General features: G+C 36.4%; 2 protein-coding genes and 1 long non-coding RNA gene across 11 annotated transcripts in view; 1 reads left to right on the top strand and 2 right to left on the bottom strand.

Moving 5' to 3' along the window:
- Positions 1-3099: 3099 nt before the first annotated feature.
- On the bottom strand, positions 3100-5745 carry LOC309476234 (uncharacterized protein). Of its 2 annotated transcripts, none has more exons than XM_082139504.1 (4): positions 5174-5745; positions 4436-4750; positions 4127-4234; positions 3100-3419 (listed from the first exon to the last, which is right to left on the bottom strand). In XM_082139504.1, the coding sequence occupies exons 1-4, from the start codon at positions 5220-5222 to the stop codon at positions 3199-3201; spliced, it is 693 nt and encodes a 230-aa protein (XP_081995630.1). In that variant the 5' UTR covers positions 5223-5745; the 3' UTR covers positions 3100-3198. The 2 variants fall into 2 exon arrangements, with proteins under 2 accessions (XP_081995630.1, XP_081995629.1); XM_082139503.1 differs by having other exon boundaries at positions 4127-4261; positions 5174-5739.
- Positions 5746-6634: 889 nt separating this feature from the next.
- The window catches only part of LOC309476017 (uncharacterized protein), a 66810-nt gene continuing 46432 nt past the window's right edge, over positions 6635-27012 (top strand). For 2 of the 8 annotated variants that reach the window (XR_014197904.1, XM_082139103.1), the window contains exons 1-6: positions 6644-7176; positions 9995-10333; positions 10915-11235; positions 11586-11726; positions 16762-17070; positions 18367-18657. Coding sequence is in view for 7 of the 8 variants with exons in the window: in XM_082139103.1 (XP_081995229.1) it covers positions 7014-7176; positions 9995-10333; positions 10915-11235; positions 11586-11726; positions 16762-17070; positions 18367-18657 (1564 nt within the window). In the remaining variant the exon portion in view is untranslated. Of the gene's footprint in view, positions 7177-9994; positions 10334-10914; positions 11236-11585; positions 11727-16761; positions 17071-18366; positions 18658-27012 lie in introns of all 8 variants that reach the window. The other 6 variants (XM_082139104.1, XM_082139106.1, XM_082139105.1 and 3 more) reach the window with 6 other exon arrangements.
- LOC309475739 lies at positions 20959-21824 on the bottom strand. The gene is made up of 2 exons (XR_014197827.1): positions 21454-21824; positions 20959-21142 (listed from the first exon to the last, which is right to left on the bottom strand). It is a non-coding gene; the product is annotated as an uncharacterized lncRNA (long non-coding RNA).

The following is a 27012-nucleotide window of genomic DNA, read 5'->3' as shown; positions in this document are numbered from 1 at the left end:
ATATATTAATTTCATTTATGCTGTTGTATATTTATTTATTTACCTTTTATTGAATTTCATATTTTAAATCTCTCTCTAAAGTAAATATTTTAAATATATATATATATATATATATAATATATATATATATATATATATATATATATATATATATATATATATATATATATATATATATATATATATATATATATATAACACTACACATTTAAGTACACCAAGGCTGACCAACAGAAGACATGTCAGTGGTTTTCTTGTGAATAATTATTCCATCAAATGATTGTTTTAAAAAAAATGTACACTCTACAAGTTAAGTTTCGAGTCAAAACGAAACTTGACGTGGTCTGATTCCTTTAGATCTGGAAAGTAGTGTGGTTTCGGTCTGGTAGATGGACAAACATCTTGTAGAGGCGCTTCTGTGAACCCCTTCCTGTCATATTAGCATGAACCTCACAGGCTGATTTCCTTTTACATAACAACCCAGGTGAAAAAGACATACTATTAAATGTATTAAAAATGTACCTAAGTATATTTTTAGTACAAAACAAATATACTATAATACATTTTTAATACATTTAACATTAGCCTACATCTTTTTCTTATATAGGCCTATATACAGTATAAGGCAAACGAGGAGAAAGGTGTTGAAAATAACGTATAATGAATTATTTATTGAAGAACAGAAAGTTGTGTAAGATGTATAGAATGTGTATGGAGAGGAACAGGGCAACATATGACTGACACAAATGTGATTCAAGATTAGCCTATTCGATGAAAACTGCAGAAATCTGTGAAAACAATGTTGTTAAAATTTTGTAAATTTGAATTTGTCCCAAACATGGAAAGACAAAAACAGGATATGTTCTTCTACAAGAAGATGTTGCAGGACGTGGGTGTAGGTGTGATTTCAAAAACAGTTTTTTGGTTCTGCTAACCTTTGCCCGAAATAACCTGAAACTAGCAGTGCTAAAGATGAAAGGTTATGATTTTTGATGTGCAGTTTAGAGAGATAAAAATTTTTTTTAATATAGTTTACGTGCACAAACTATATCATATTTCACATTTCAGATTTTAACAAAACTGTATTCTCATGGAATACACACAAGTTGGCTACATTAACACTTGTTTTTAAAAGTATAATTATAGTGGGTTTTTTTGTTTTTTTTACAAAAATCATGAGATGAAGTTTCTAATCATTCGGCAGAATCTAAACTAATCTTGCCATATGATAGATATCTTGCATCATTTTAAAGATATTTACTGACCTTTACACGCAGTCATGTGGGTCTACGGGGGTCCTATCTGTGATGTCATTTCCTGTTTTTTTGGTTGTCACGTTACAAAAAAAAAATAGCTTCCTACATATCGTTTATACCTACCACAGTGTCTCTCTGGGGGCAACAGACCGAAAGAATATTGCATGCTTGAAAAGAGCCAGACAGAACAGTGTAATATGATGTTCAGAGTTGCATGTTGCGGGTCAAAGGTCACAGGTTTACAGCCTGTCCGTCCAGATGGTTTCCATCAACAGTGTTTGGTTGGTAACTCCACCATCAGGATCCACAATGCATCCTTCTTAATTCAAAATAGCAGTTTATACCAGGGGTGTCCAAGTCCTGCGGGCCACTGTCCTGCAGAGTTAAGCTCTTATCTAGTAAGAGCTTGATTATCTGGTTCAGGTGTGTTTAAATGGGGTTGAAGCTGAACTCTGCAGGACAGTGGCCCGTCAGGAGCAGGACTGGACACCCCTGGTTAAACATGTTTTTTTTTTAATACGGGAGCTCCATCTAGTGTTTGTAAGTTGTAATAAAATCTAACTAAGCAACACATTTGCTGAGTCCTAATTCACAGGCTGAATCCAGTGGTCTCGAAATGCGTCCTTCGTCCTTCATTTTCAGTGAAATGTAGGATACATCAGACGGATCCTTGGTGGCTTGCCTGTCCCAGGGTTCATTGAGTGTCAGTGAAGACAGGATTTTTACTTTTAAATCTTTCTCAAATATCTAATGATATGTAAAAATAAAACAAAACCTTTAAAGAGGTTCAAATGTTGACTTACTAAGATGTGATTATACATAATTTATACTCTTAAATGGACCATAATTAGACAGTTCGTGAATCCTTGTTTTGTTTTCAGTTTAATATAACTTTTAAAAAAGTCTAGTACAAATGTTACTGTCATTTATCAACGGCAGCTGTCAGTGTCACAGTTGCTAGGCGACAAGAACAGTCCTCCATAGGCTAGAGACGTCCCATTTAACAACTCTCAGTCCGAACTTCGCAGACTTCGAAGGATTTGAATTGGGACACAGCCATTGAGTGACCATGTACATTTTACTACACACGATTATATGAGGGATTTTTGGACACATCAATGTGTTTGGATTTGTTGGATAAAAGTTATAGTTATTTTAAGTAAAAAAATATATACTTCTTTTACCATTTTTCTATGTTCATTGAAAAATGTAAAATTCACGGGAACATAATCTCAATGAACAGTAATTCGATGATCGTGTCTGCCAGATGCTGTGTTCGTCACAGGAGTCTCCTGAATTAAATGACGCTGCTGGAGCTCCACCTAGTAGTATGTAGTAATTTCATAGAAATAGAAAAGAGTACTAGCCTACTGACTAGTAGCCTACAAGTCCGAGCTCTGCATACAAGTTTGCATAATTCCTATTAATCAGGTCTGTTGCCTATAAACACATTTAACTGTTTTTCGTTTCCTAATATCCTTAATTTCTCTACTAGCTTGACTCTTTCACAGTTTGTCCATCCATCAGATCAAACCACAGCTGTACAGATGTGAATAACTGAGACCACAAAAGGGTTCGACTCATAATCTGGAGCTGCTAGTGTCTCACGTGAATTCTGTCAATCACATACAACCTATATTTGAACTATATTGTTTAAGGAAGGATAATAAAAGTGGACAATAGTTGTTGTAATACTAAATCTTTATTAAAAGTCACCAAAGACATTCACCTAGAGTAATTTCAACAAAGCTTATGAGATCATTCTAATGCATAAAATAAGGTGCTAATTAATAATTTGTTTAGAAGCCATCAATTTAATTTAATAGATAAATAATTTAAAAAAAATTCTGTGCAAATAATCAATAAAAGTACAATTGATGAAAAACAATCTGTTAATAAACAGCTGTGCAAATATAGGAAATCATAATTATACCAGTAAACTTCAGCAAACATATCTGGAACTAAACCTTCTGCTCATTTCACACTGTTGGCCTGATTTGACTCCAGAGGTCTGACAGTGATGTCTGGTCTCTTCTTCTCTGATCAGCTCACTTCTTGTAGATCTGATGTCATAAACCAGCACAGCAACAGTAGCCACGCCCACCAGAGCAGAGACGACCAATCGAATCACAGCTTCAGTAAAACCACAACAGTGGATATGGCCTGAAAAAAAAATGAAAAAAACTGAATCAGAATTGTGCATTTAGTTCCTTTTTTTACTACTTTTTTTGCTAGTATTGTTTAAAATAATGAATATAATATAATTCTGTAGTCTTCTAAGATCTTTAGCCCCTTGTTTAACCTCAGCTCTTCTGGAAACCTGTGATTATGTGACTCTTTCTCCAAGATCTTTTTTTGCACTAATGTTTTCTAAAGCAACATCCCACTCACGCTCACTCTCTCTCTCTCTCTCTCTCTCTCTCTCTCTCTCTCTCTCACACACACACACACACACACACACACACACACACACACACCTGCTTCACATCTATGATGCTCTTCTGCGGTCTGTTCTCTGTTCCAGTTAAATAACAAAAAAAAAAAAAAAAAACAGCAAATGCACTTGTGTGCACAAATAGTTCAATCTTTCTATGAATGCATGAGCCGATCAAATATAAACCTTGAATGCAATGTAAATTGCTTTGGATTAAAGCATCTGTCAAATGCATAAATGCATTGTTAATAAAAATCTTGCAATTCGAATTGGTTTATGTGGTTGATGCCACCATCAGCAGGAGCAAAACAACATATGAATATGTTTGGTCACAACTGCACGAGTGTTTCCGTTCTGACATAATCTTTTAAAGCTTTACAGAAACTAATATCACACTGACTGAAAACATCTAACAGAGTAAGAGTGAGTGATGTACCTGAACTTGGCTGATAGAGTTCAGTAATGTTGCTGTCCTCAGTTTGATTGACGGTTGAATGGTTCACAGCACAGCTGGACGAGAAAAAGTTGGAGCTTGATGATCTTTCTGGTGATGAAGTACTTTGAGCAGACTCTGATAATGACAGATGTTACTGTGACGTTAGTCTCATCACACACTTCTGATCTTATTTTATAGTAGAGCCATATTTTAAAAGGAACTTAAGCCATTGAGACATCATACAATTATGGAATAGTGAAAAGAACAGAAAATAAACATTTAAAAATATTACTATTATTCTCTACTCACCATAGACTGTGAGATTGAAACTCACGTAACTGGTCTTTTTGCTGATAATTGTTAGTTGATAAAGTCCAGAGTCATTGGTTCTGGTGTTTGTGATGGTCAGAGATCCGGTTTGATCCAGTTTCAGTCTGTCAGTGAATCTCTCATCAGGACCATCATACGTCGAGTTTGTTTCCGTGAGTCTGCTGACTTCAGCGATTCGAGTGCTTCCGAATGTCCACTGTATCAACACATATTTCTGTGTTTCAGGAACATCAGTGTTTAGAGTGACAGAATCTCCCTCCATCACTGACACTGACTTCACTTCATCTGTCACATCTACAGAAAAAAAAGGGAACATATTTTGTAACAGACATGATGTTTGTTATTAATGATCAGACTTACAGTTATCAGTGATTTGTATTATAGACATTTTCTTTAGTGAATGAATTGCAGTAAACTTTTAAAGAATAACAATAAAAGTTCAGGAGTTCAATGGCAGGTGATTTTTCTCCAGCACTCACTTTCATGTGCAAACAGAAGTGAAACTAAAACAATTATTTTTGGATAAAACTATTTTAAAACTAAATATCAAATTTTGTTTTGGAATTCTTTCCACTAAAATTCGCAGCATGTCCCAGAACAAATAAATTACGTTTGTAAAGATATTAAAGAGATACGAAATTGATCAACTTTGAAAACCAACGTAATGCAACGAGTTTATTTATAGGGACGTCATAATTAAAAACACGCATTACTTACCAACTAGACGCCACAAGCACACAAAGAACAAAATAAAAGCATTAACCATATTCCTTGGCCGTATGCCAACCACTTAAAAACGCAGTAAACCACTTTAAAATCGCCAGTTCACATCACAAGCAACCCCTGTTGCTGGTTGTTGCATGTCGCCAAATGTATAGGGTCTCTAGTAGGCGTTATTGCAGGTTGGTACTTGACTGCGTTCATAGAGCACCACAGTCCCGCCCACAGCCCGAGAGAGCTTAGGTGCCGGAAGTAAATTTCCCATTCATTTCTCCCATTGACGTTTTGGAAAAATCCGTATCTAAAGAGTTTTAGAGCATGTCTGAGGATAACCAGCTACGACTGAACTCCTAAGCATACAACCTATCATTTCGAGTGAAAAAAACGAGGAGAAAATCCCAAAAAGGTCAAAGGTACAACAAGACGTGTACATATTTTCATTTCCGAGCGAAGGAACTCATCCCATAACCGCGCCTCACTGAAGTCGACTGAAGCCACAACCGCGAAAGAGCCTTTTGAGCGACTTCCAAATCTGACGACGGCCACGCGAACTTTTTCCTCCAGTGAATAGTGAATGTTGAATAGCCTAATATCCACAACACGTGAAAATTAAAAAGTGATGGTCAGCAAACCAGAAAGTGCACCACGCCACCGGTCTGATGGACCGGTGCATGCATGGTCTGCTCTTCGACCACCATCATATTCAGTTTATTAACTTGCCATAAATGATTACACAAATGTTCAGTAATGCATGAAGAGGTATGCCTATAGGCTAAATATTGTTTTGACAGTGGCATCATAAAATGCTTGATATGATGAAGGCTACAGTAGCCTAGCTAAAGTGAACGATAATGCTAACTAATGTTACCAACCTCCCTGCAAAACTCACCACAACTTTATAGGTCTTGTCCCTCATGCTGGCCCTTACAAAACCCACAAGCTGACCCTCGGACACGCTATGCACTCAAGTACATGACCCGATTTGAAGTGGTTTTCACCCCTTTGAACACTTTTGTTTTCTTCCTTGAAAAAAGCCATCATGGCAGCCAAGGAGATCATGATTGCACTGATAAGTCTACCGTGCAAAAACGTTTATTTTTTATTTTTTTATTAATGATCTTCAGTCTCCACGGACCTTCGCGGGGTTTAACCAGACAGTTACACGAGTTCCACCAATCAGATGCATCACTGTGGGATTGTTCAGGATTGTGGGTAATGAAGTACTATCCAAGACATCGCGAATAAAAGGCATTTATCTCAAAACAATTGGTCAGTGCCCCATGAACTTTTGGCGTTTATATGAGCATGTATACAATCGCTTAGTACAGCCATAGCTGGTTTTAAGTCTACCATGTATGGTTACGTTTTTATGGCTTATACCCCCCAACTGTCAATGGATAAATTGTATTGAATTCTTACTTCCGGCACCGGCTGTGGGCGGGACTGTGATGCTCTATTGAAACGCCGTGCTACATCAAACACCGACGAAGTTACTTAGTTTGAGGTATTGTAATAATAGCTAGTGAAATCACTTGACTTTGGCAGTTTGATACGCACTTCGAAACAACTGATTCGCAAAGGCAAATTCGTAAAATACGTTACGTTTTTTCGTTAGAGAAGACTATAGAAAAAAGTGTATAACTCAAGTTAGGTAACTTACAAGGCTTTTTAAGTTTAGAAATCTGGCTGCAATTCGTGCCACGCCCTGCTTGCCAGACATTTGCTGTATATTTCTTTCAGGGATAACATTATACAGGGTCTTCTTTAAACGTTGAGGAAAGTCTGAACTTGGAGTCTAGTTTTTTGTGACTTTTTTGAGTTTAGTTTCCAGGCTTGTATGTCTGTCTTGCTACGGTCAACTCAGCTATATAGGACGACAAACACCGGAGATTCAGCGGAACACAATATAGAAAAGCTCACTGATCATATTTGTTCAAGTCAGATTCGTTACAGCAAAAACACGTGGAACATGTTGCTCTTTCTGTTCTTATTTATTTACGGTAAGTCGAATCTCTGTTTCCTTTCGGTTTCGATTTAGACATAATTTACAAGTTTTTATGATGATTTCAAGATTTAGTGATGACAGAAGAACTAACAAACCCAATAGAGATAACATACTGAAAAAAATCATATTATTGATGAGTATTTTTATCCTGAGACGGGTTTGTGGCCTATTTGAGAAGCACCATGAAGCATTATAAGACTTGGTTTGAGAGAATGCATTTTTATTTTTTTTAGTTTCACACAGATACAGTCTATGAAAATAAGTCTTAAATAAAGTGTTGCTTTTCAAGTACATTTATCTTGTTAATGCTTGGTCATACATTTTTTTTATTCGTTTTTTTCCGTCACAATCTGTATTGCCTAATCCAAGATCTGTTTGTCTTTTCAGCAGCTCACACAAATATTTCAATCGAATCTGTTTACTGAAATGACTCTGGTGTTTGAGTATGTTAATCAGTACTCAAAATGCGATGCTTTACTGAGAATGAAGCGAATCGCGAGAGCTCCGTGATAACGAGAACACGCACGTATAGGCTACACACGAAACCAATCAGATGCACCCATTTTAACAGCGTTAACATTTATATTTTTAACATCATATTCATTTACTAAACATATTAATTAATGCAATACATAACATTTTAAAGTATTTGAGAACATATGAATATTTATTAATTATTTAAATTGATTTGTATGAGGGTGGTTGACATGACATGGCCTTTTTTTGGTCCAATGTGTCAATGTTAAGTATAGAAAAATATATCAAAAACTGTGGTGATATTGTTCAGAAAGTGCTGTTTTATATGAACATACAGAACATTCATGGGTTTAATCTTCCATTTTTTCACAATTTTCAGCCAAACCAGAATAAGCTCATATGGCGTGACTGTCCCAAGCACATTTCACAAATTTTGATTTTGAATAAAAACAAGAAAATTAATTCATTTTCTGTTTATTCAATCATATATTGATATCCCAGATGTCTACTTGTGAGTCTGGTTGACTAAAAGTTCAGGCATAATATTTTGAAGCCACCCTTAACTAAAACATTTTGTCCCAAAAATGGATATCATAAGGTGTGACGCCATATTCCTTTTTTTTAATGGGCAATTGTTTGGAGATCTTTAGGGAGTGGGGGGTCCTTCTCCTTTCAGGGGGAAGAACAACACCTCAGAAGGACACTGAAAGTTACAATTAGAGTTTTCTCTCTTCATGGTTTAAAAAAAAAATCAAGTATATCTGGTACTCCTGCTTCAGTTCCCTTTTGCGCTGTCTTTTGGTGTGACGCATTTTACACAAAAATGCCCAAATGAAATTACTTTTCAGTCAATATTACCTTTAAAACTATATTGTCATATTGTAGTTAGCATGGTTTCAGCATATTAGCATAAAAGCACATTGCTTAATGTCATGCTAAGTACATGAAACCTCATATGATGTGACAAAATCATAAGGTGTGACAGGGTTTTCTTGTCACACCATATGATTATTTTGTCTCACTATATGATATGAACTGCATTTAAATATAATGCTCTTAGATACATATTTTATAACTAATAGTTAAGTTTAATGAATATTTCGTCCTTTTAACACATTTTGATACTATATTATTTACACATTTAATATCTATACACCAACTCAATTTGGTGAATCCCTACTATCCCATTTTCAAGCTGAATCCATGTTAAACTACAGCATTTTGTCACTCAAATGTTTCCCTTTATTTCTTTTTTTTCATTATTTTTTTTCAGTTTGAGGTAGATTTCAGTAGATGGCGAGATAATGCGAATACAGAAAGAACAAGGAAATGATACATCAGCTTGCTGTTCGGTCATTGTTTTACTCATTCTCATTTTGAAATGAATTTATGCATTAAATAAAAAAAAGTTCAATGATTTACTAAAGATTATTAGAATTCATGTAGTTAATATTCAGCAGATTAAAATAAAAAGTGCAACATCAATGAATACAGTAAGTGGATTAATGAATGTGTTATAAACATATGATTCTTTGTAACTTTGAGTAGAACTCACTGTTTTAAACAATTTTGTGATTTTTGCTGTATCTGAAACAATGATTCACTTGTCAAATTAAGTTTGGTTGTTTGTTAAATGCAGCTAATAGAGATTTTTGCATTCAGATTGTTTTGTGGTGTGACATCATATGGTGTGACACCATGTAATTTGGTGTGACATTCAGAATTTTGAAAGAAATTAAGGCTTTTTGATTATTAATCATAAAATCATCAATGTGACAGATGGGGAATATTGCCAGCAAAGGTTACAAGCATTTTGGTACTTTTATAACAAGGTATTCCCAAATTAATTTGAAGTATTTTGAAAGGTTAAAAGTAAACGTCTTTCTATGAGTGATGATAAAGTAAAATAATGCAAAATGTAACATATTTGCACATATATGCTATACTTTTATATAGTAATGATAAAGAATCAGGATAAATTGACTTACATTATCACAATATACCCCTTTTTAATTTAATACACAATAACATTCATGTCACACCATATGACATTTTTAGTCACTAAGACAGTAAACTAGTGAATAAATGTAAATTGCAGGACAAAATCTACAAGACCACATATATATTTGGAAAAATAAGAGTTGGTAGAATATAACCCAATGAGTTCCATGACTTGCATTTGAGTGTTTTGTTTTTTTTTAACTTTTTTTTTTTTTGCCAAATATGTCAACCACCCATGAACTGAAATGGTTCCATGAATTAAACCTCAGAAAACACTTACAGTAACTCTTCAGCATATTACAGTTTCAGTAAAACTTGTTCTGTTTATTTTCCAGGTGTGTCTGGTACAGATACAGATGAATCTGAGCCGGTGTCAGTGATGGAGGGAGATTCTGTCACTCTACACACTGATCTGACTGAACTACTGAACGATGATACTATTCTGTGGCTGTTTGGACCAACAGATTCTCTCATATCTCAAATAAGGAGAAAGGGCGACTTGACTTCATTTTCTGTCACCAATGAGGATGTGGGATTCAGAGGCAGGTTACAGGTGGACGAAAACACTGGATCTCTTACCATCAGAAACACCAGAATCAGACATTCAGGACAATATAAACTCTCCATCTCTAGAAAAAAGACCACGATAAAGATATTTAATGTTACTGTCAGTGGTGAGTATCTCAAGTCTTTTATTGTAACTTTAGTTGCTCTTCCACTGTTGGGCCTAACAGTTCCCATTGCTTAACAGTTCCATTCCGTGCTGATCCGGCCCAGCCGGTACGGATATGGTTTCATTTCCCATTGTGGAGCTGATAACGGAGCTCTTTGGAGTGTAATATAAATGATATGAGATGTAAATAGCAACCACGTTATGGAGGATGCATTTTTATATTATTATTGTATTAGTAACTTCTTGTGTTAACTTTGGTCAAATAGCATATGGAAGCTTGTTTCTGCCATGGAATTAATACAAATAAAATCAACTTTTTGTTCTCCCAATTGCGAGTTTATATCTCACAATTCTGACTTTTCTTCTTTAGATATGTGAGATATAAACTCACTTGTGAATTTTAAAGTTCCATTCTGAAGAAAAGAATTGGCTCACAATTCTGACATTTTCTTACAATTGCGACTTTTATATTGCAATTTTGACTTTATAATTCGCCACTGCAAGTTTATAAGTTTAAAAAAAGTCAGAATTGTGAATGTAAACGTGAAACACATTTTTGTTAATGTTCTGCTTGTTTTGCAGACATGGTTGGTGAGACGGAGGCAGTGAAGTCAGTGTCAGTGACAGAGGGAGAGTCTGTCACTCTAAACACTGATGCTGAAATGCACAAAGATGCTCTGATGCTGTGGAGATTTGGAGATAAAGGCATCATTCTAGCTAAAATCGATATTGAAACTAATAAAATCTCATTAAACAATACTGATGAGAAATTCAGAGATCGACTGCAGCTGAATCAGAATGGATCTCTGACCATCAGAAACACTAGAACCACAGACTCTGGATTTTATGAACTACAGATTAGAGGCAGTGAGAGCTCACAGCGATTCCTTCTTTCTGTCAATGGTGAGTCACTCTGAGTAACTGAAAGAGTGTGAGTGAATGAAAGAGTGAGTAACTTTCAGTGTAATGGCATACGGCAGGGTTTCTCAAATCCGGTCCTAGAGGGCCACTGTCCTGCAGAGTTTAGCTCGAACCCTGATCAAAATCACCTATACCTGTGATTTTCTAGTGATCCTGAAGACTTTGATAAGTTTGCTCAGGTGATTTTGATCAGGGTTGTAGCTAAAATCTGCTTTGGCAGTCGCCCTCCAGGGCAAGATTTGAGGAACCCTGGCGTACAGTATTATTAGCATATGTTTGAAGTCATTTCAGATCATCACATTGTCTGACACTTTTACTGTCTCTCTTTATAGCTGTCCCAGATCCAGGTCATTCTCCGGGTACTATAGCGGGAATATTTTTTGGTGTTTTAGTTCCTGTTGTGCTGCTTGTGGCTGCAGCTTTTGCTCTGATTTACTATCGCAGCAGAATCTCTAAATTAAAAAGGCAAATGGGTAAGTATGACAAAATTTAAAGAAAATTTCTGTTTCCTCCAAACTTGCTAAAACTTTTGTTATACTGTGTACACATTACATTATAGTCCTTATTTTGAGCCACTCGTTTATCAGTTTCTTCCAAAATCTACGGAGCCCCTGAAGGGACCTTTGCAAATATAAAAAAATATACAGACTTTCTCGTGCTCACGAGAAAACTCTGCGTGCGCATGAGAAAACTATTGTGTGCTGACGCGTTACAATTTCCGGTTTGCGTTATAGTGTCATTAGAATAGCAGACCTGCCAACCTGTACGCATTTTGACTTCAAAGTAGGCCTACGCTGATACGATTTGTCACTCTAAACTACGCAAAAACCTGGTGACGCCTCTGTGCACGCGCTGTCCTCAAATCAAGCTACAGCAAAAGAAGAAGAGTTCGACCAATCATAGCGCTGGGTTCATTCCCCAAATAGCAAGCGGGGATGATTGACAGATGCGTAGGCCTATCATTAAAAAGAGACTGAATATCGACTCGACACCAATAAAGATTCCCGCTCGATCCCCCTTCCACTCCCGCGGCCGCCGTCTGACTGATGTCATAAGCGAGGACAGTACAGTACGGTACTTCTGACTCCTGAAGGTAAACGGCCTGGGGTCGATGTGGAAAGTTGATTGTTGAGTTAACTTAATGTTATGGATTCGATGATCACACAGATCGCATGGATTATCTTAAAATACTCCGTTAAGTTATTCATGGTCACTCAGAAAAGAGGAAGACATCATTCAGTCATGCAAATAATAAAATGCTCAAGTAATGCTGAACTATAAATCTTGAAATCGTCATCAGGCTTAGTGATTATGAAAGTGCTGTGATTTGTGGATTAGCCTACTAATAAGGGCGAGTCTGGAGAAACAGGCGTTTATTTATTCATTCATTCTCAGTGTTGAGAAACGTATGTGTTACGTTATTGTGTTAATTCTAACTAAAGTACCTAATTATGTTACATATTTATTTTGTATGAAAACTAGCGCGTTAGTTACTTATGGATTAAAAAGTACCGTTGTATCAGTGCTGCGCGAGCTCTCTCACAAACACGGATGCGCGGACACAGACATAAGATCATTGTAAAATGAAAATTGACGGGCTAAGTTTAAATTTTGTTCTTGCTTGTTTTTTTTCTGTCAAAAAGCATTTTGTATTATCCATCCCTGCTTTTAAAATCCGTTAAATGACGGGCGTTTTACTGTTAACACAGCCCTCATTATGTCGGATTCGGAACTTATACTTTATTATTTTTAGAATAAGTGATTTGTTATGCTATTATTGGACTCCTGTCTATTCATTGTCAAATGTTTTATATAAATATGTTTGTATTGGCTAACATTTATTCAGCTAATGCGTGGCCTGTTTAAAATGTGCAATGTTCAAATGCAAAGACAGCACGTCACAAATAGAAGCCCTTTTCCCTGTGGTATTTAGTATCATATTTGGATATTGGAAATTAAATTAATTAGCCTATCTTAATTGTACACAATGTTCCTATGTTTTTATATTTTGTAATATTTTTTTTTTTACTGTGTTTTAGGGGTTTCTTAATTTTAGACTAGTTGACCAGCACACATTATATGCAATGCAATTATATAATGCATGTGTGTTGTCGTCCAAACCGCCCATACAATGCATAATATCAATGTCATATGCATACATGCAGTTACAATTCAAGTCTTATCATAACTGGTAAAACCTGAAAGTCAAAGAAAGAAAACATCTGTAGACCTATTTTATATTTTCTTTAGACCATATAGCCTACAATATCACTCAATATTACTATTAAATACTATGGTAATGTTGCAAATGGATCCTACCTGTCGCGACATTGCCTTCTTTGCATTCTCTCATAAAACAACCTTTTTATCATAGTAAAATCTACATAGCCTATCATTCCCAACAAAAGTATTGTTTAGCGCAAAACATGTTGAAGATTAGTGGCCAGGCAGTCGATTCATTAAATAAGCTATTTCCTCACAAAAACGGTTCAGTGAAGCCTCTTCTCCATCTACATATCCATTTCCATTTCCATTTTTTTTTTGGCTGAAGGTTGCAGGCTTGTCTTCTAGTAGCTTTTGTGCATCCAACTGTATCCATACACTCTCATCTCATCCCTTTTCCCACATTTGTAGTAATGACACTATAACGCAAACCGGACATTGTAACGCTTGAGCACATGATAGTTTTCTCGTGAGCATGCCATAGCTTTCTTGTGAGCTCGCAAAAGTTTCTCGTAAGCACGCGAAAGTCTGTATTTTTTCATTTTTGCAAAGGTCCCTTCAGGGGCTCCTTAAAAATCAAACCACTCATGGGGGGAAAAAAACTCCAGCACAGCGCTACAACAAACCATAATGAATTGAATCTTCAAAATAGATAATGCCTTACAATGAACTCTGTTAGAGAGCTACATATGGCAGTTTATCTCTTCAATAAAATACCTTACTCACCTGTTAGATTATAAAAATAGCAGCATCTCTGCATTGCTTTTACAGCATTTCAAATCCCTCAGTTCTCGTCATCTCCGAAAAGCCAAGCCAGAGTCCTGCATGGGTCCGATTTTTGTAAATCCGCACCCGCCCGTACCCGTAGTGCTTAAAGCCGCATCCGACCTGTTTTCCGACAGCAGCACTAATTAAAATCCGCGCCCGACCCGACCCGCTTAAAATAGAACCGACCACCCAACCCGCAACCAAAATAAAATCAGTTTAGACTATCACATACACACTAGACACACTTACAAAAATGTTTATTGCCAGGTCATACAGAAGTTATCACACGACCATTAAAGCTGCCGTCGGCAACATTTTTTTGATCATATTCAGTGAAATTGACACTATAATCTGACAGAACAACATAAATAAGATGGTTTTAGAAAAAAACCCGAGCTTCTAACTCCACCTGGAGCGTGTTATTTGTTTTTAAAAAATCCAGCGCTCCCGCTTCATCAGGTCCAATCAGCGCAGGGGGGTGTGAGATCTGACTGTCAATCACAGGTCGTGCACACGCCACAGATCCCCCCTCACTTTTGCACGTTAATATCACATGCACACGCCACGCCTGAAGTTCGCCTGGAGATTGCATGAAGCGTGATGGCGGAGAGAAAATCTACTAACAAGCTTCCAATTCCTCGGTTATTGCTATCTATGGATAGATTAGCCAGGGCAGCCTACCTCCGAGTCCATGGTGTTGATAGATGCTGAAGAGACGGACGCGTTCACAGAAAATCAGGTACACACGCACAGTGACGCACTGACGAGCACAACCTCGATGGGAGGGTGCTCGCTGGTAGTGGGGAGGGGCATGAGAGTTGTAAACATTCAACATTTTGGCTAATCGACCCAATCTGCCAGACTTGCTGACTGCAGCTTTAACACAAGGACAACTTCAGCCAAAGCTGTCAAAAGACCGGTACATGAAGAACATGGCTAACGTTACCACAAAACTGAGTAGCCCATTTTACCAATCGAACGGATGCGGCTACAACACCTTTGTACCTACATCTGACAATTTTGGGTTCAAACACGCCCTGCACACCACACATATTTAACAGTGTTAAATTTGAAAAATACTGTTTGATAGAACTGCGTGGTTTGTTACCACAGTTATCTGCGTGCTTCCTCAGCGATGAAGTTCCACATTTGCGGCTATCCAACACGAAAATGCATGCAGCAAAACCTTTCACAATATTGTTTTCTTCAGATAACTCCAAATTTCTCCCACACACTGGACTTGATTTTTGGTGACTTATTGTCGACAACTTTACCATCTCTACTAGCTATTCTTTTCTTCAACTCCTCAGCATCCATCTCGACGACTGCAAGCAGATCGCACGTGCGGTTATGAGGAATTTTTAAAAGTGAAAGTAGGTATAGAGACTCCTGGGAGGGCGTGGGCACAAATAAACTGATGTGGATTTTAAATTATTTTATCAACTTGAAATACAGGCATATTTTTGTAGATGTGTTCCTAAAAATATGCATATAGTTTTACGTTTGCACGTGATTGTTTTAAACCCGTGTTTAGACCCTGGTTTCCCCCGTGTCTGGTCCGACCCGACCTGCACCCGTATCCGACACAGTTGGTTATTTTTCACCCGTTTGAGCAAAATTTGCGGGTCACCCGTCGGGTACCCGAACCCGTGCAGGACTCTGAGCCAAGCTGATGTTGATTCTTGTTTTATTACGAGCTCTGGCGAGTTCTCTTTTTGCCAGCAGACTCTCATTTGTTCAGCATTTGTTTAAAATGGGTGATTCCTCGGAGGTTCGAGAATAGTAGCTCCATGTCAAACTTTCACGCTCGTTTTGACAATTAACCTATGACCCTCCCACACACCTCAAAGTACCCTGGTGAAAAAATAAATGTACTCAAATTTATTTGGAATTTTTATTTTTATGCTAAGAATACCACAAATACATTTACATATTTATGTACTTAATATAAATACCCTGCAATTGTACTTTTGCTAAATTGGAACAACTATTATTGTACTTAATAGTGCTGAGGTCCAACTAAAGATATACTTAAATATATTTGATTGTGATAAAGTGGATCTATTGCAAGTATACTTTAGGTACACACATATATTGCATATAAAGACTGATATTATACAGAGATCATACTATCCTCACTAATAGTGATGTTAAAACACATTTTAGGCTTAATATTAAGAAATGTGCATTGTGCAGTATAGGTATTTTCACTAGAGTAGTCAGAGCAACTTTTGTCTATTTCTGGATCTGACTAGACACACAGGCGAGTGACGTACGCAATTTCCTGCGAAATCAATCCAGACAGGTCTAAAATATAAATGCTTATAAGAAGTTTACCATAGTGAATCAGGGTAAGATTAAAAACTTGTTTTGTAAGAAGGATTGATTAGGAATTGGAATATAGCATGAGTCATAAGTCATATGGACTTAATGGTGTGGTTGGTATGAATTAATGTACAGTAATAGAGATGTCCACCTGCACACTCATGAACACATTTGTTCTCGGTTTCTGTTTAGCTGTGACATGGGAAGAGAAGGAAGAGACAGTGACGGAGGGAGAATCTATCACTCTATACACCGGTCTTACTCACATACAGGGTACTGATACGATACAGTGGTGCTATGAAGCTGAAGACAATCTCATTGCTGAAATCAATGAAGGGACCAGAACATTGGCAGGTGCTGATGGGAGATTCAGAAGCAAACTCATGCTGGATGAGAGAACTGGGAATCTTACTATCAATAACATCAGAACCATTCACTCTGGACTCTATAAACTACAGATCAGCAGCGGCAGAAGAACCAAATACAGTCTTACTGTCAATGGTAAAGTATATCAACTCTTCCAATGTGTTATCATGCACTATATATGGTTTAGATGATCTGAAACTAAAGCTTTTTCAAAGTGCTCAAACTTTAATTACTTTTAGATTGCTTGCAAGTACAGGGCCATGTTATGAATTCATAATGTTATGTGATTATATTATTAGGAGATTGGTTGTAATATTGCATGAATAAACTAGGGATATTTTGAGGAGAAACAAGTCACATAACAAGAAAAGGCACGATCAGGAATCATAGATAGTCAAAGATTAGGGCTGGTTTGGCCCAATTTTAATGAATCTTCATTTCTGAGGCTACATCTACAGTATATCTTCTTTTCTTGAGGCTACATTCATAGCATTTTCAAGCTTTTTCCAAAAGTTGATCATCCACACTGAGATGTCTCAAAATGCTTAAATCACCTTGATGATATTGAGTTTACACAACACCGTTTACAGCTATAAACATTATCGCTTCCATGTAAACTCCAAAAACGCGAATTTGTGAGAATGGTAACAATGTTCATGCAGTGTTTCTTTACAAAAGTGACATCACCAATTACTGGCCTTAATAATACAGCATTTTCTGTTGTTTTCACGGATCTTTGTGAATAGGATTGTTTTGAGAACGTTGTCGTCTGTACTCGAATATATTTGTACAGAATAAGTCTATACTTATATATTTTTCTGCATTAGCTCATGCTTTATAGGTTTGTTTTTTGGCAGGAGTGATATAAGTTTTTCTGCATGTTTTCATGTTCAGTTGAAGTCTTGTTGCATAAATTCTATCAAAGTGTGTATACAGTGTATTTGCTCATCGAAGAGTAAAAAATATAGTAGTGCTGTAAAAATTAACACGATTATTTTCAGTTTAACACATTAAACAAATTACAATATAGGCTTCTGTCCTTGTTGTTTCTACATTAATATTATCACAATGTAAAAAATATATATGAAAAACTTTAATGTAGGTGTGATAAATCACAATTAATTAAAGAGAAAATTTGCTATTTTAATTAGTTAATTATTTTTTTTATCGATTGACAGCACTACAGTATAGACAATTTTGCATTTACCTCATAAGAAACCAAAGTAAAATAGATGGTTCTGCTCATGAATGTTTAGTTTTCTTGCACCCCTATGGGATTAAACAAATAAAAATGAAGTTCATGTTTAGTAACATGCCAAAATAGTTGACAAAATCTCATCTAAATGTATGTGATGTTGAAAATGCAAACAAAATGAATTCAATCATTTGTTTTCTGTCTCTCTCTGTTTCTGCTGCTGCTGTGACATGAAGTGAGTTCAATGTCTGTGAAGGAGGGAGATCCTGCCCTTCTCCAGACTGCTGCTACAATACAGACAGATGATCTGATACTGTGGACGTTTGGAGCTGAAAACCGTCTTGTTGTTAAAGCTGATTCAAGAACAACTGATATTAATGAGAGATTCAGAGACAGACTGGAGCTGAACAAGACGACTGGAGCTCTGATCATCAAAGACATCAGACCTACAGACTCTGGGCATTTTAAACTACAGATCATCAACAAAGAACAGACCACTTTCAGCAGATTCAATGTGACGGTCACTGGTGAGTAGAACAATATTTATTAAAAAACAGTCCTCAACAGTTTTCAAACGGTGCTTTTGCGTTCCAGATTATGTGAGCAGTGCAAATCACTAGTTAGTTAGTGCAGTTCATTTGAATGAGTGTGAACGCTGCCATCCGAACCAAACAAGCAGATCGAGACCACTAAAAAGATGGGTCTCGTCCACTTCCAAACTAACTCTGGTGCGGATTGAATTAAATATGAACGCAATACGGACCAATGACATGTAAACGGACCAAAAACCTGACATGATGTCACTAGATGTGACCCTAAGAAGGACTGAATGCTCAAGCATACCTGTTTTTTCTCGTCATAATATTGCCCATCACAGTTCAGTACAGGCATCAGAACCACGTCTCCTTGCAGCAGATCTTCATTTGTTTGTGTGATGGAGGGATTGCTGAATCTGTTTTGACTCCTTTACACATTTTATATAGGGGTGGGCGATATGGCAAAAATATCATATCACGATTTTTTTTCATGAAAATCACGATTCACGATTTGATCACAATTCTTTTTCCTTTTGGTTTAACTATTTTGCAAGTGACTGAGCATTACAGCCAAACTAATGTCCCTATTTTAAAAACAAAGCCTTAGGTAACAAAATATAAAATAAAAAAGAATGGCAGACATTTAGGCCAAAGTGGCGAAGATAAAAAACGTTGTCATTATTTATTATTAAAAATTAAGAACAAAGATACACATTACACTTAATATACAAATAAAATAAACAGTGCTTTATTTTTTCAGCTACAGGTGGTGTATTTAACAGTGGCAATGAAGAAAGTAATTAAACAAATGAAAATAAAACACAACATAGACTTCACTGTATAAATTATACTTTGATTCTTATTAAAGTTCTCAGTCAAGAGCAGTGAGTCATTTGTGTTTTGTTGTTTTATTAACATTAAAGGGATAGTTCTCCCAAAATGTAAAATTTATAATGTAAAATCATAATTTACTCTCTCAAGTTGTTTTAAACCCGAATAAGTTTTCTGTTGAAAATAAAAGTTATTTGGATGAATGTGGCTAACCAAACAGTTGATGTATCCCTGTGACTTCCATAGTATATTTTTTCCTACTATGGAAGTCAATGGGGACCAGAAACTGTTGGGTTAGCCACATTCTTTTAAATATCTTCTTCTGTGTTCAGCACAAGAAAGAAATTAAAACAGGTTTGGAACAACACTAGAGAGTAAATAATGACATATTATTTTATTTTTTTGGTGAACTATCCCTTTAAGAACAAGCGGCAGCAACGTTTACTATTAGGCTACTGTCTCTTTAAGATCTGCATGCGACGCATCTAATATACACACATTTGACAAGCAGATTTTCAAAGCACTCGTCTTAGTCCTTGTGCCACAGGTGATATTTTCTCATCCACAGTAAATTTGTCCAAGTCCTTTTAAGAGTGACTCATACTCTTTGGCCAGGTTGCTGAACTTGTCTGGGGAATTGTCCACTTTGTTCGCAAACGACACATGTAAAACTCCCAGCTTAAAACATGCATTTCTCCCCAGCAGTGGCTCTACAGTTCCTTTAATCACATAGATGGTGTCTTTTTATGGTTCCGCTGTACTGGCGCTCCTATACAATGCAGCAATGTGGCTCTTTTCACTGGTCTGTATGTTAATGAAGTTGAGACACCCCATTGTCTGAGAAGGTTCTGTAAGGACCACCCATTGGCCCAACAATGGAAATCCAATGGCCTGGGCGAAGGGATAATGCGTCTATGTCTTTTCAGCGCTCCAGTGAAGTTCACTTAATCTATTGGAATTTAGTTTCAATATTACTTTAGCTCTACGCTTAATCTGACTCCAATTTCAAATGATAATCAAATTTAGATTGTGTTTCTGATTAGAAAATAATCATAAATATTGATTATGAATTCATTTAGATCTCTGATTATTCTGAGCATCTCATAATTTCAAATATTCGTTCATTAAGGACCCGGTGTCACTTTGAGACGTCACGTCGCAAATGTGCGCTCACGATCACAAACTAGCCAGTCCTGAAATAGTCAGAGGGTGCAGTGCAACTATTTTACCCTAAGCGGCCGCTCACTGCTGACTCATAACAAAGGTGTAATTTTTTTTAATAGTCGCAAACTTGCAACGTGCTAAGTCAGTGATAGTCAGAAATCGGAAGGTCTCCTTAATGATGTGCCCCATGCTCCATTCATAGTGACTTCGGTTTGATCTATCCTGGACAGAGATTTGCAGAAACACCAGACTGCACTTTAATCTACTAGAAAATAATGATTTCTGAAAAATGCAGAATAAATCAAGATGTAACATTTATTTGTCAGGTAAAATGTATCATGCCAATTACACAAGTGATTAAAAGCCAATTCAGAAATAATAAATACATGACATCAATTACTCAAAGATGACTCTAAAAGTAAGCAATGCATTCCTGACAGAGACACACAGTGGTGTGTCAGTGCTTTCCAACAGGAAAACACTGAAACAGCACTGTATGGGGGATGATCCTGGTTAAAGTGTCCCAAAGACTGCTCTGTCACCTACCCTTAAATACCCAGACCAGAACAAAAGGGTTGTACCAATATTTTTGGGTCAATTCATGTACCCCAGGGGGTAGCATCTGGTTTCGGGAGATATCTTGAAGAGTCATCACCCATAGAACAGGATTCTCCTAAGTTCTCAATCTTTCTCATTAAACCAATGACTGCAATGAAATTAATACCATTTTACCAATCGCACTGAGACACTTAAAATGATACCAAACATGAAAAGGAAAAACAATAGATTCACAAGATACATCATATGTGATATATAGACATTCTTAGTGAACTTTTGGTGACTTGACTCAGGGGGAGAGGAAGGGTGGAGGGAGAGAGGGATGCAGAGATAAGGTAGGAGAAAAGTTTGGACAGGACAATCCTGTCCTGTGCTCTGTCTTTGCTATCTTCTGTCCAGGGTGCGTTTTATTGCTTTATTGCAGGGTGAGTTTTGTCTTAGCAGGAAAATCAGTTCTTACAGTTCTCTGTGTCCCACACCCAGTCCCATTCTACAATTGACCACCATCTGCTCAGGATGTGATCAATGCAGGGTATCTGCACAATTTTTAAAGTCAAATTTAAGGCTTTTTAAGACCTGAAGAAATCAAAATTAATACCGTACATTCAGGGCCGGCCCGAGGCATAAGCGAACTAAGCGGCTGCTTGGGGCCCCCTCGCCACCAGGGGGCCCCCAATCGAGTTTTTTTTTTTTTTTTTTTTTTTTTTTTTTTACATATTAATTAACTTAAACAAGTGACATAAATGCATGAAAGGATTAATAATTCAAGACAAGAAAATTCTGATTTCATGATCAATATACCTGCCTAACAACTGCTGCTGTGTCTGCCAGTGTTTGAGTCATGAGCATAACCTCGCGTGCATAGACAATTTGTGCGCAAAGTCACGGTAATGTAATGTTAAGCCATGTCACAAAAATTTGATTTGATCAATGATTTATCCTTTAAATGTAATGATATTCAGAACAGAACAAGAATAAAAAAATAACTATAAACAAGCCAAAACGAAATAATTTAAAGCGAAAGTGAAAGTAAGTGGCGTTGGGCTCACGTATCTCTCTCATTAGAATCAAAATGTTTCAACATTCGCGATGGATTTGGATGGTAAACTATTCTTTATTATAGGCTTTGTACTTCACTCACGTTCCAATATCGACGGAAAAAAATCATCCTCTTCACACGCGCAAAAATGTGCTTGGAAACATCACAATGGAAGATTACAAAGCTGGAATGTGTTGTGTGTGTGTGTGTTTGTGTGTGTGTGAGTCGCGGGCGCAATCAAACAGTGGAAACATAAAAACATACTCCGTCATGTTCATACAAGACATCATTCAAACTGCAAAGTGTTGCAAAACGTTGGAGGATATTTAGCAAATATTTTTTTTTAATATGTTTTGTGACAGTTTGTTTTCAGAAGTTTCCAAGAGTTAGTAAAAGAGTAAAGAAAAAGTTAAAACTTTTTTAAGTATCTATTTTTTATTAAGTATTTATTTTGTATTAATACATAACCTCATTGTATTAATTTATAATGTAACATTATAGCGTGACATTGTGTCAATAATCGTCAAGCACAGGTGACTGCGTGGTGGGAGGGGGCCCCCAAATCAAATTCTGCTTAGGGCCCCCAAAAGGCTCGGGCCGGCACTGCGTACATTAGGGGTGCGCAATATTGACAAAAATATGTCTATATATTTTAAAAGTTTTGTTGATAATAATTAAATGATATTTTACTGATTGTGTTTTTGTGCTGGTATCCCGGCTGGTTTAGGCCTGTTGTTGACAGCAGACCCACGAAGATATTCATATTTTTTATATGCAGTGGTCAGTTCACAGTAGTGACCGAAATTAACATTTTTATTAAGGGGCAATATTTGCCACCTTAAATTGATTTCCAGGGGCATTTTCACCTATACATATATGGACATTGTTTCTAAACGTATTTAGAGGTATGCATCACCTTTTATGTCAAATTCTAACATTCAAATTATATTAGAATAAAACAATACCAATGTCAAATTAAATCATTACATTTAAATCCATCCTTGCAGTGCAGAGGTGACACAGACGGCATCAAAACTGGCATTACTATATTTACACTTCATTTACAATTGCATAAATAAAGCTATTCAATATTTAAATATGAAATGATTTTTAATTTTAACATTTTAATTAAAGGATACTTTAAATATGAAACTGAAACCACCAGTAGGTGGCGGCAAGTCACTGTCTTAATAAGCGAGTTGTTGGAGTCAACCGATTTGTTCAAACGGCTGATTCATTCAGAAAAACAAGTGATTGTTCATTGAATCGTTGAAATGATTCGTTCAAAACGCGGATTTCAGTAAAAAAATAAAATAAAATCATCGCTGTCTGTTGGACCACGGCTTCCTTATGAAATTCTCGTCGGCGATATAAAGTGAAAATTGACAATATAGTGCAGGGACGTGCACAGACATTTTGAGGGGCAGGGGCTCAAGTGAAATAAAGGGCACTTCTCATAATTACGTATTTTTTTTTCTTTTTATAAACAAAAAAGTATATATATTAACGCAACTCTGACTTCCTTTTTAAAAAATTTATTTAAAAAGTTAATTAATTTGATCTTCCTCAAACTCACGCAATTGTTTCATTTTCAAAAGATGTCTACAAAATAATCAGTTTACACAGAAACCATGATCTCCTTAGTATTCACTAGGTTTATAGAGCAGCAAAGGAAACCATTCCACAATGTGCATGTTTTGAAAACATTTTCTATGCTACTAGTTTCAAGTATATATGAAGAGTTCAGATGAAAAAGCCTCTAAGTGCCATCTGAAATGTTCTTCTAAAATGAGCTTTTTTTTTTCAAGCTCGTATATTTAAGTTCAGTAATTTAACTTAAAATGACAATTAATAGGTACTTTTCATTGCCAGTAATGTGAAATAAGTGAACATAAACATACAAGCTTGATAAAAATTATCATAGAAGGAAATTTCAGATGGCACTTAGAGGCTTTTTCATCTGTACTCTTCATATTTAGAATAACCTAAATAACTGCATCAAGCAGAGGGGCGTGTTTTACTAATAATTTGTTTATTTTTGCACAAGGCACTACATCGTTTTAATTATTTTGGTGTTATCAGAATACATAACACTTTAAAATTAAACTTACCAAAATAATTGAGTAACAATTAAATAAAAGCCAATGTCATGAATGTATTTGTGGTTGTATGGAATACTATTTTATAAAGGTTTAGAGGAAATAAAAAAAGTAAAATTACTCATAAATAAAAAGTTAATTTATAAATATTGTTATTTTTAATGTTTAATGTTAACTTATTTCTACTCAGTTTTATTTATTAATGTAGGCTACCAGATGCAGTTACTCAGATTTACTAAATTTTTTAGAGTGTATCCTCCATCTGTTTGCATCTGTAGATTTCTTCTAAATTCACCAATTTAGATTTCAAAATTTCAGGGGGAAAGACTCTTGATGTAAGTCATTAACTGAGGACGTTTTGTATGCAAATTAGGCGTCAACTAGTTAAAATGCACACATTTGCATCTAATTGACAGGGCAATGCAGGTAAATAGGATAAACAAAATAACTAAAGCATATCACCTGGTGGTGATATATGCTTATTTTATTAACTTATTTTATTACATGGCTTGGTTGAATTCCAATGTAGAATGCGGTGTGTTATTTCTTGATAACAGACCGCTGTGCGGAGTATAACAGACCGTTGCCATGAAAAACAGAGCGTTGCTATGGACTCACAGGATTCTAACCGTAGAGACGGAGCGTACTATTTTCTTTAGCGGAAGCAATACAATCGGGTTTAACAATCGAGGGAGAGGGAGCGCTTCAGAACTCCTGACCTGATATTTAGATATACCATTCTTCAATAAATATATTTGTTTGACAGGGAAGCTGTGCGCAAACAGAAATATATATTATAAAAAAAAAAAAGCACCCCAGAAAAAAGGGCACTTTCTCTCCAGGAATAAAAAGGGCAGGTGCTCAAGCCCCCTTTTATGTCTATGTGTGCACGTGCCTGATATAGTGTCCAAAAAGTAACTCACAATGCTAACTTTATTGTTCATTTAACTGTTGTATAAAATAAATAGAACATTTGCAATTGTGCACGGAAAACGGCACTCTTGCTCAATATATATATAATATATGATATAAATATAAGACAAAAACTCATTTGGGGACATCTATAACTGCACCGACACATCATGCAGTGAAAGCAAGCATGAGAGACAAACGCGATGTCAGCTCGCACTCGCAGTGCCTCGTACATAGTTAAAACAATGATTACAATATCATCATAGTTCATAGACAACATCGCACACTCCTAAGCACATATGAACTTACAATTGAACTGACATTTACTCGTTTTCTTCTCTCCTCTCGCGTGCAGGAGACAGACGCAGGCTAATATACTGCCGTAAGTGACGCAAATTGTCACGTGAACAATCAAATCCACCAAGATAGATTAAAAAAAATAATACGTACGGCCAGGCGCGTCGTTAGACATGGGCCTCCGGGGCTTCAGCCCCGGATGTTTTTTTTATAGCCCCGGATCTCAAAAAAATTAATTTATTGATAATTATTATTAGGCAAAGTGGCAACCAGCACGAGTCCACGAGCCGTGAGAGCAGGGCGAGGCCAGTAGCGTGAGTGTTAATGAGTCACCTGAATTCAAGTTCAAGCACCGGTTTCAAGTTTCTCACGGATGAACTTCGGGGGCGCGCGCGCCGCACCGGTTTCAAAAAAATAACGCAGTCAGCACCGCCGCACAGTCTTCAGTCACACCAGATGTTGTCAGGCTATATGTCAGTAAAACTCAGAAAAACGAACTTACTTACGTCGTGCCAGCCGTTTGCTCGCGGCTCAATCACGCGCAAATGCGGCGCGCCCTGTATCACGCAAAATAAACTAGCATGTAACGTCGTGTTCTGTCGTCAATTAAGTATTGAAATAACCAAAAGGGAGATTAAAGCTGCGTCAAAACTCTATGTCGGGGCTTTTGTATTCCTTTGTAGGCTAAATGTTACACATTTTGGCGTAGCCCTACTCAATTTTCATTATTTTATCAATATTGCAAAGTCATCAAAACTAACTAAATATTTTGTGACCAAAAATGTGAAAAATAGGCCTACATCTAGCCTAAATGATCGTTCATGACATTCTTTTAACTATAAGCCACCCAATTTGTCTAGATCTGTATTATTTCCTTTGTATAATGTGCTTAAATATTGCTGCACAGTCGTGTGATTTAGTCTGCTTGATTAACATTATTACAATGTATTCCTAACTCTGATATGTAGCCTATAAGGTCCTCGAATGTGTTCGAATATTTCACCAGCATCAGCCTTTTCACTATCACTCCGCTTGTCTGTGTTTGCACAACTTGCATCATTAGGCCAGTAATGGTGACAAGTGACTGTCTTTATGAGTGAACAATTGAAATTTAATTGAACTGATTTAATAGTGCCAAAAACATTGATTAACTCAAGAAAGAAACAAGTTGCTGAAACCAATCTTTAATGCTAAAAAGTTTACATCTATGCAAAATAATCCTTGAAAGATTTCTCATTTAAGGCCATTCCTGTTTGGAATATGTGGTTGTGTATTGTCAACAATAAGCAGAAACATTCTGCATTTCCATTTTCTAGTGTGGATCATTCATTTCAACATTTATCCTCATTCTCATGTTTAAGAATCTGTTATCTGCTTGACAAATAATTTATGCTACTGCCGACTGACATGTTTTTAAAGCTATTGTTATCAAAAAATGTTGGCCAT

The sequence above is a fragment of the Leuciscus leuciscus genome (assembly GCF_965113295.1).
Source record: "Leuciscus leuciscus genome assembly, chromosome: 15".
In the NCBI taxonomy this organism is placed as follows: Eukaryota; Metazoa; Chordata; class Actinopteri; order Cypriniformes; family Leuciscidae; genus Leuciscus; species Leuciscus leuciscus.
This window is presented reverse-complemented; position numbering and strand designations above follow the sequence as displayed.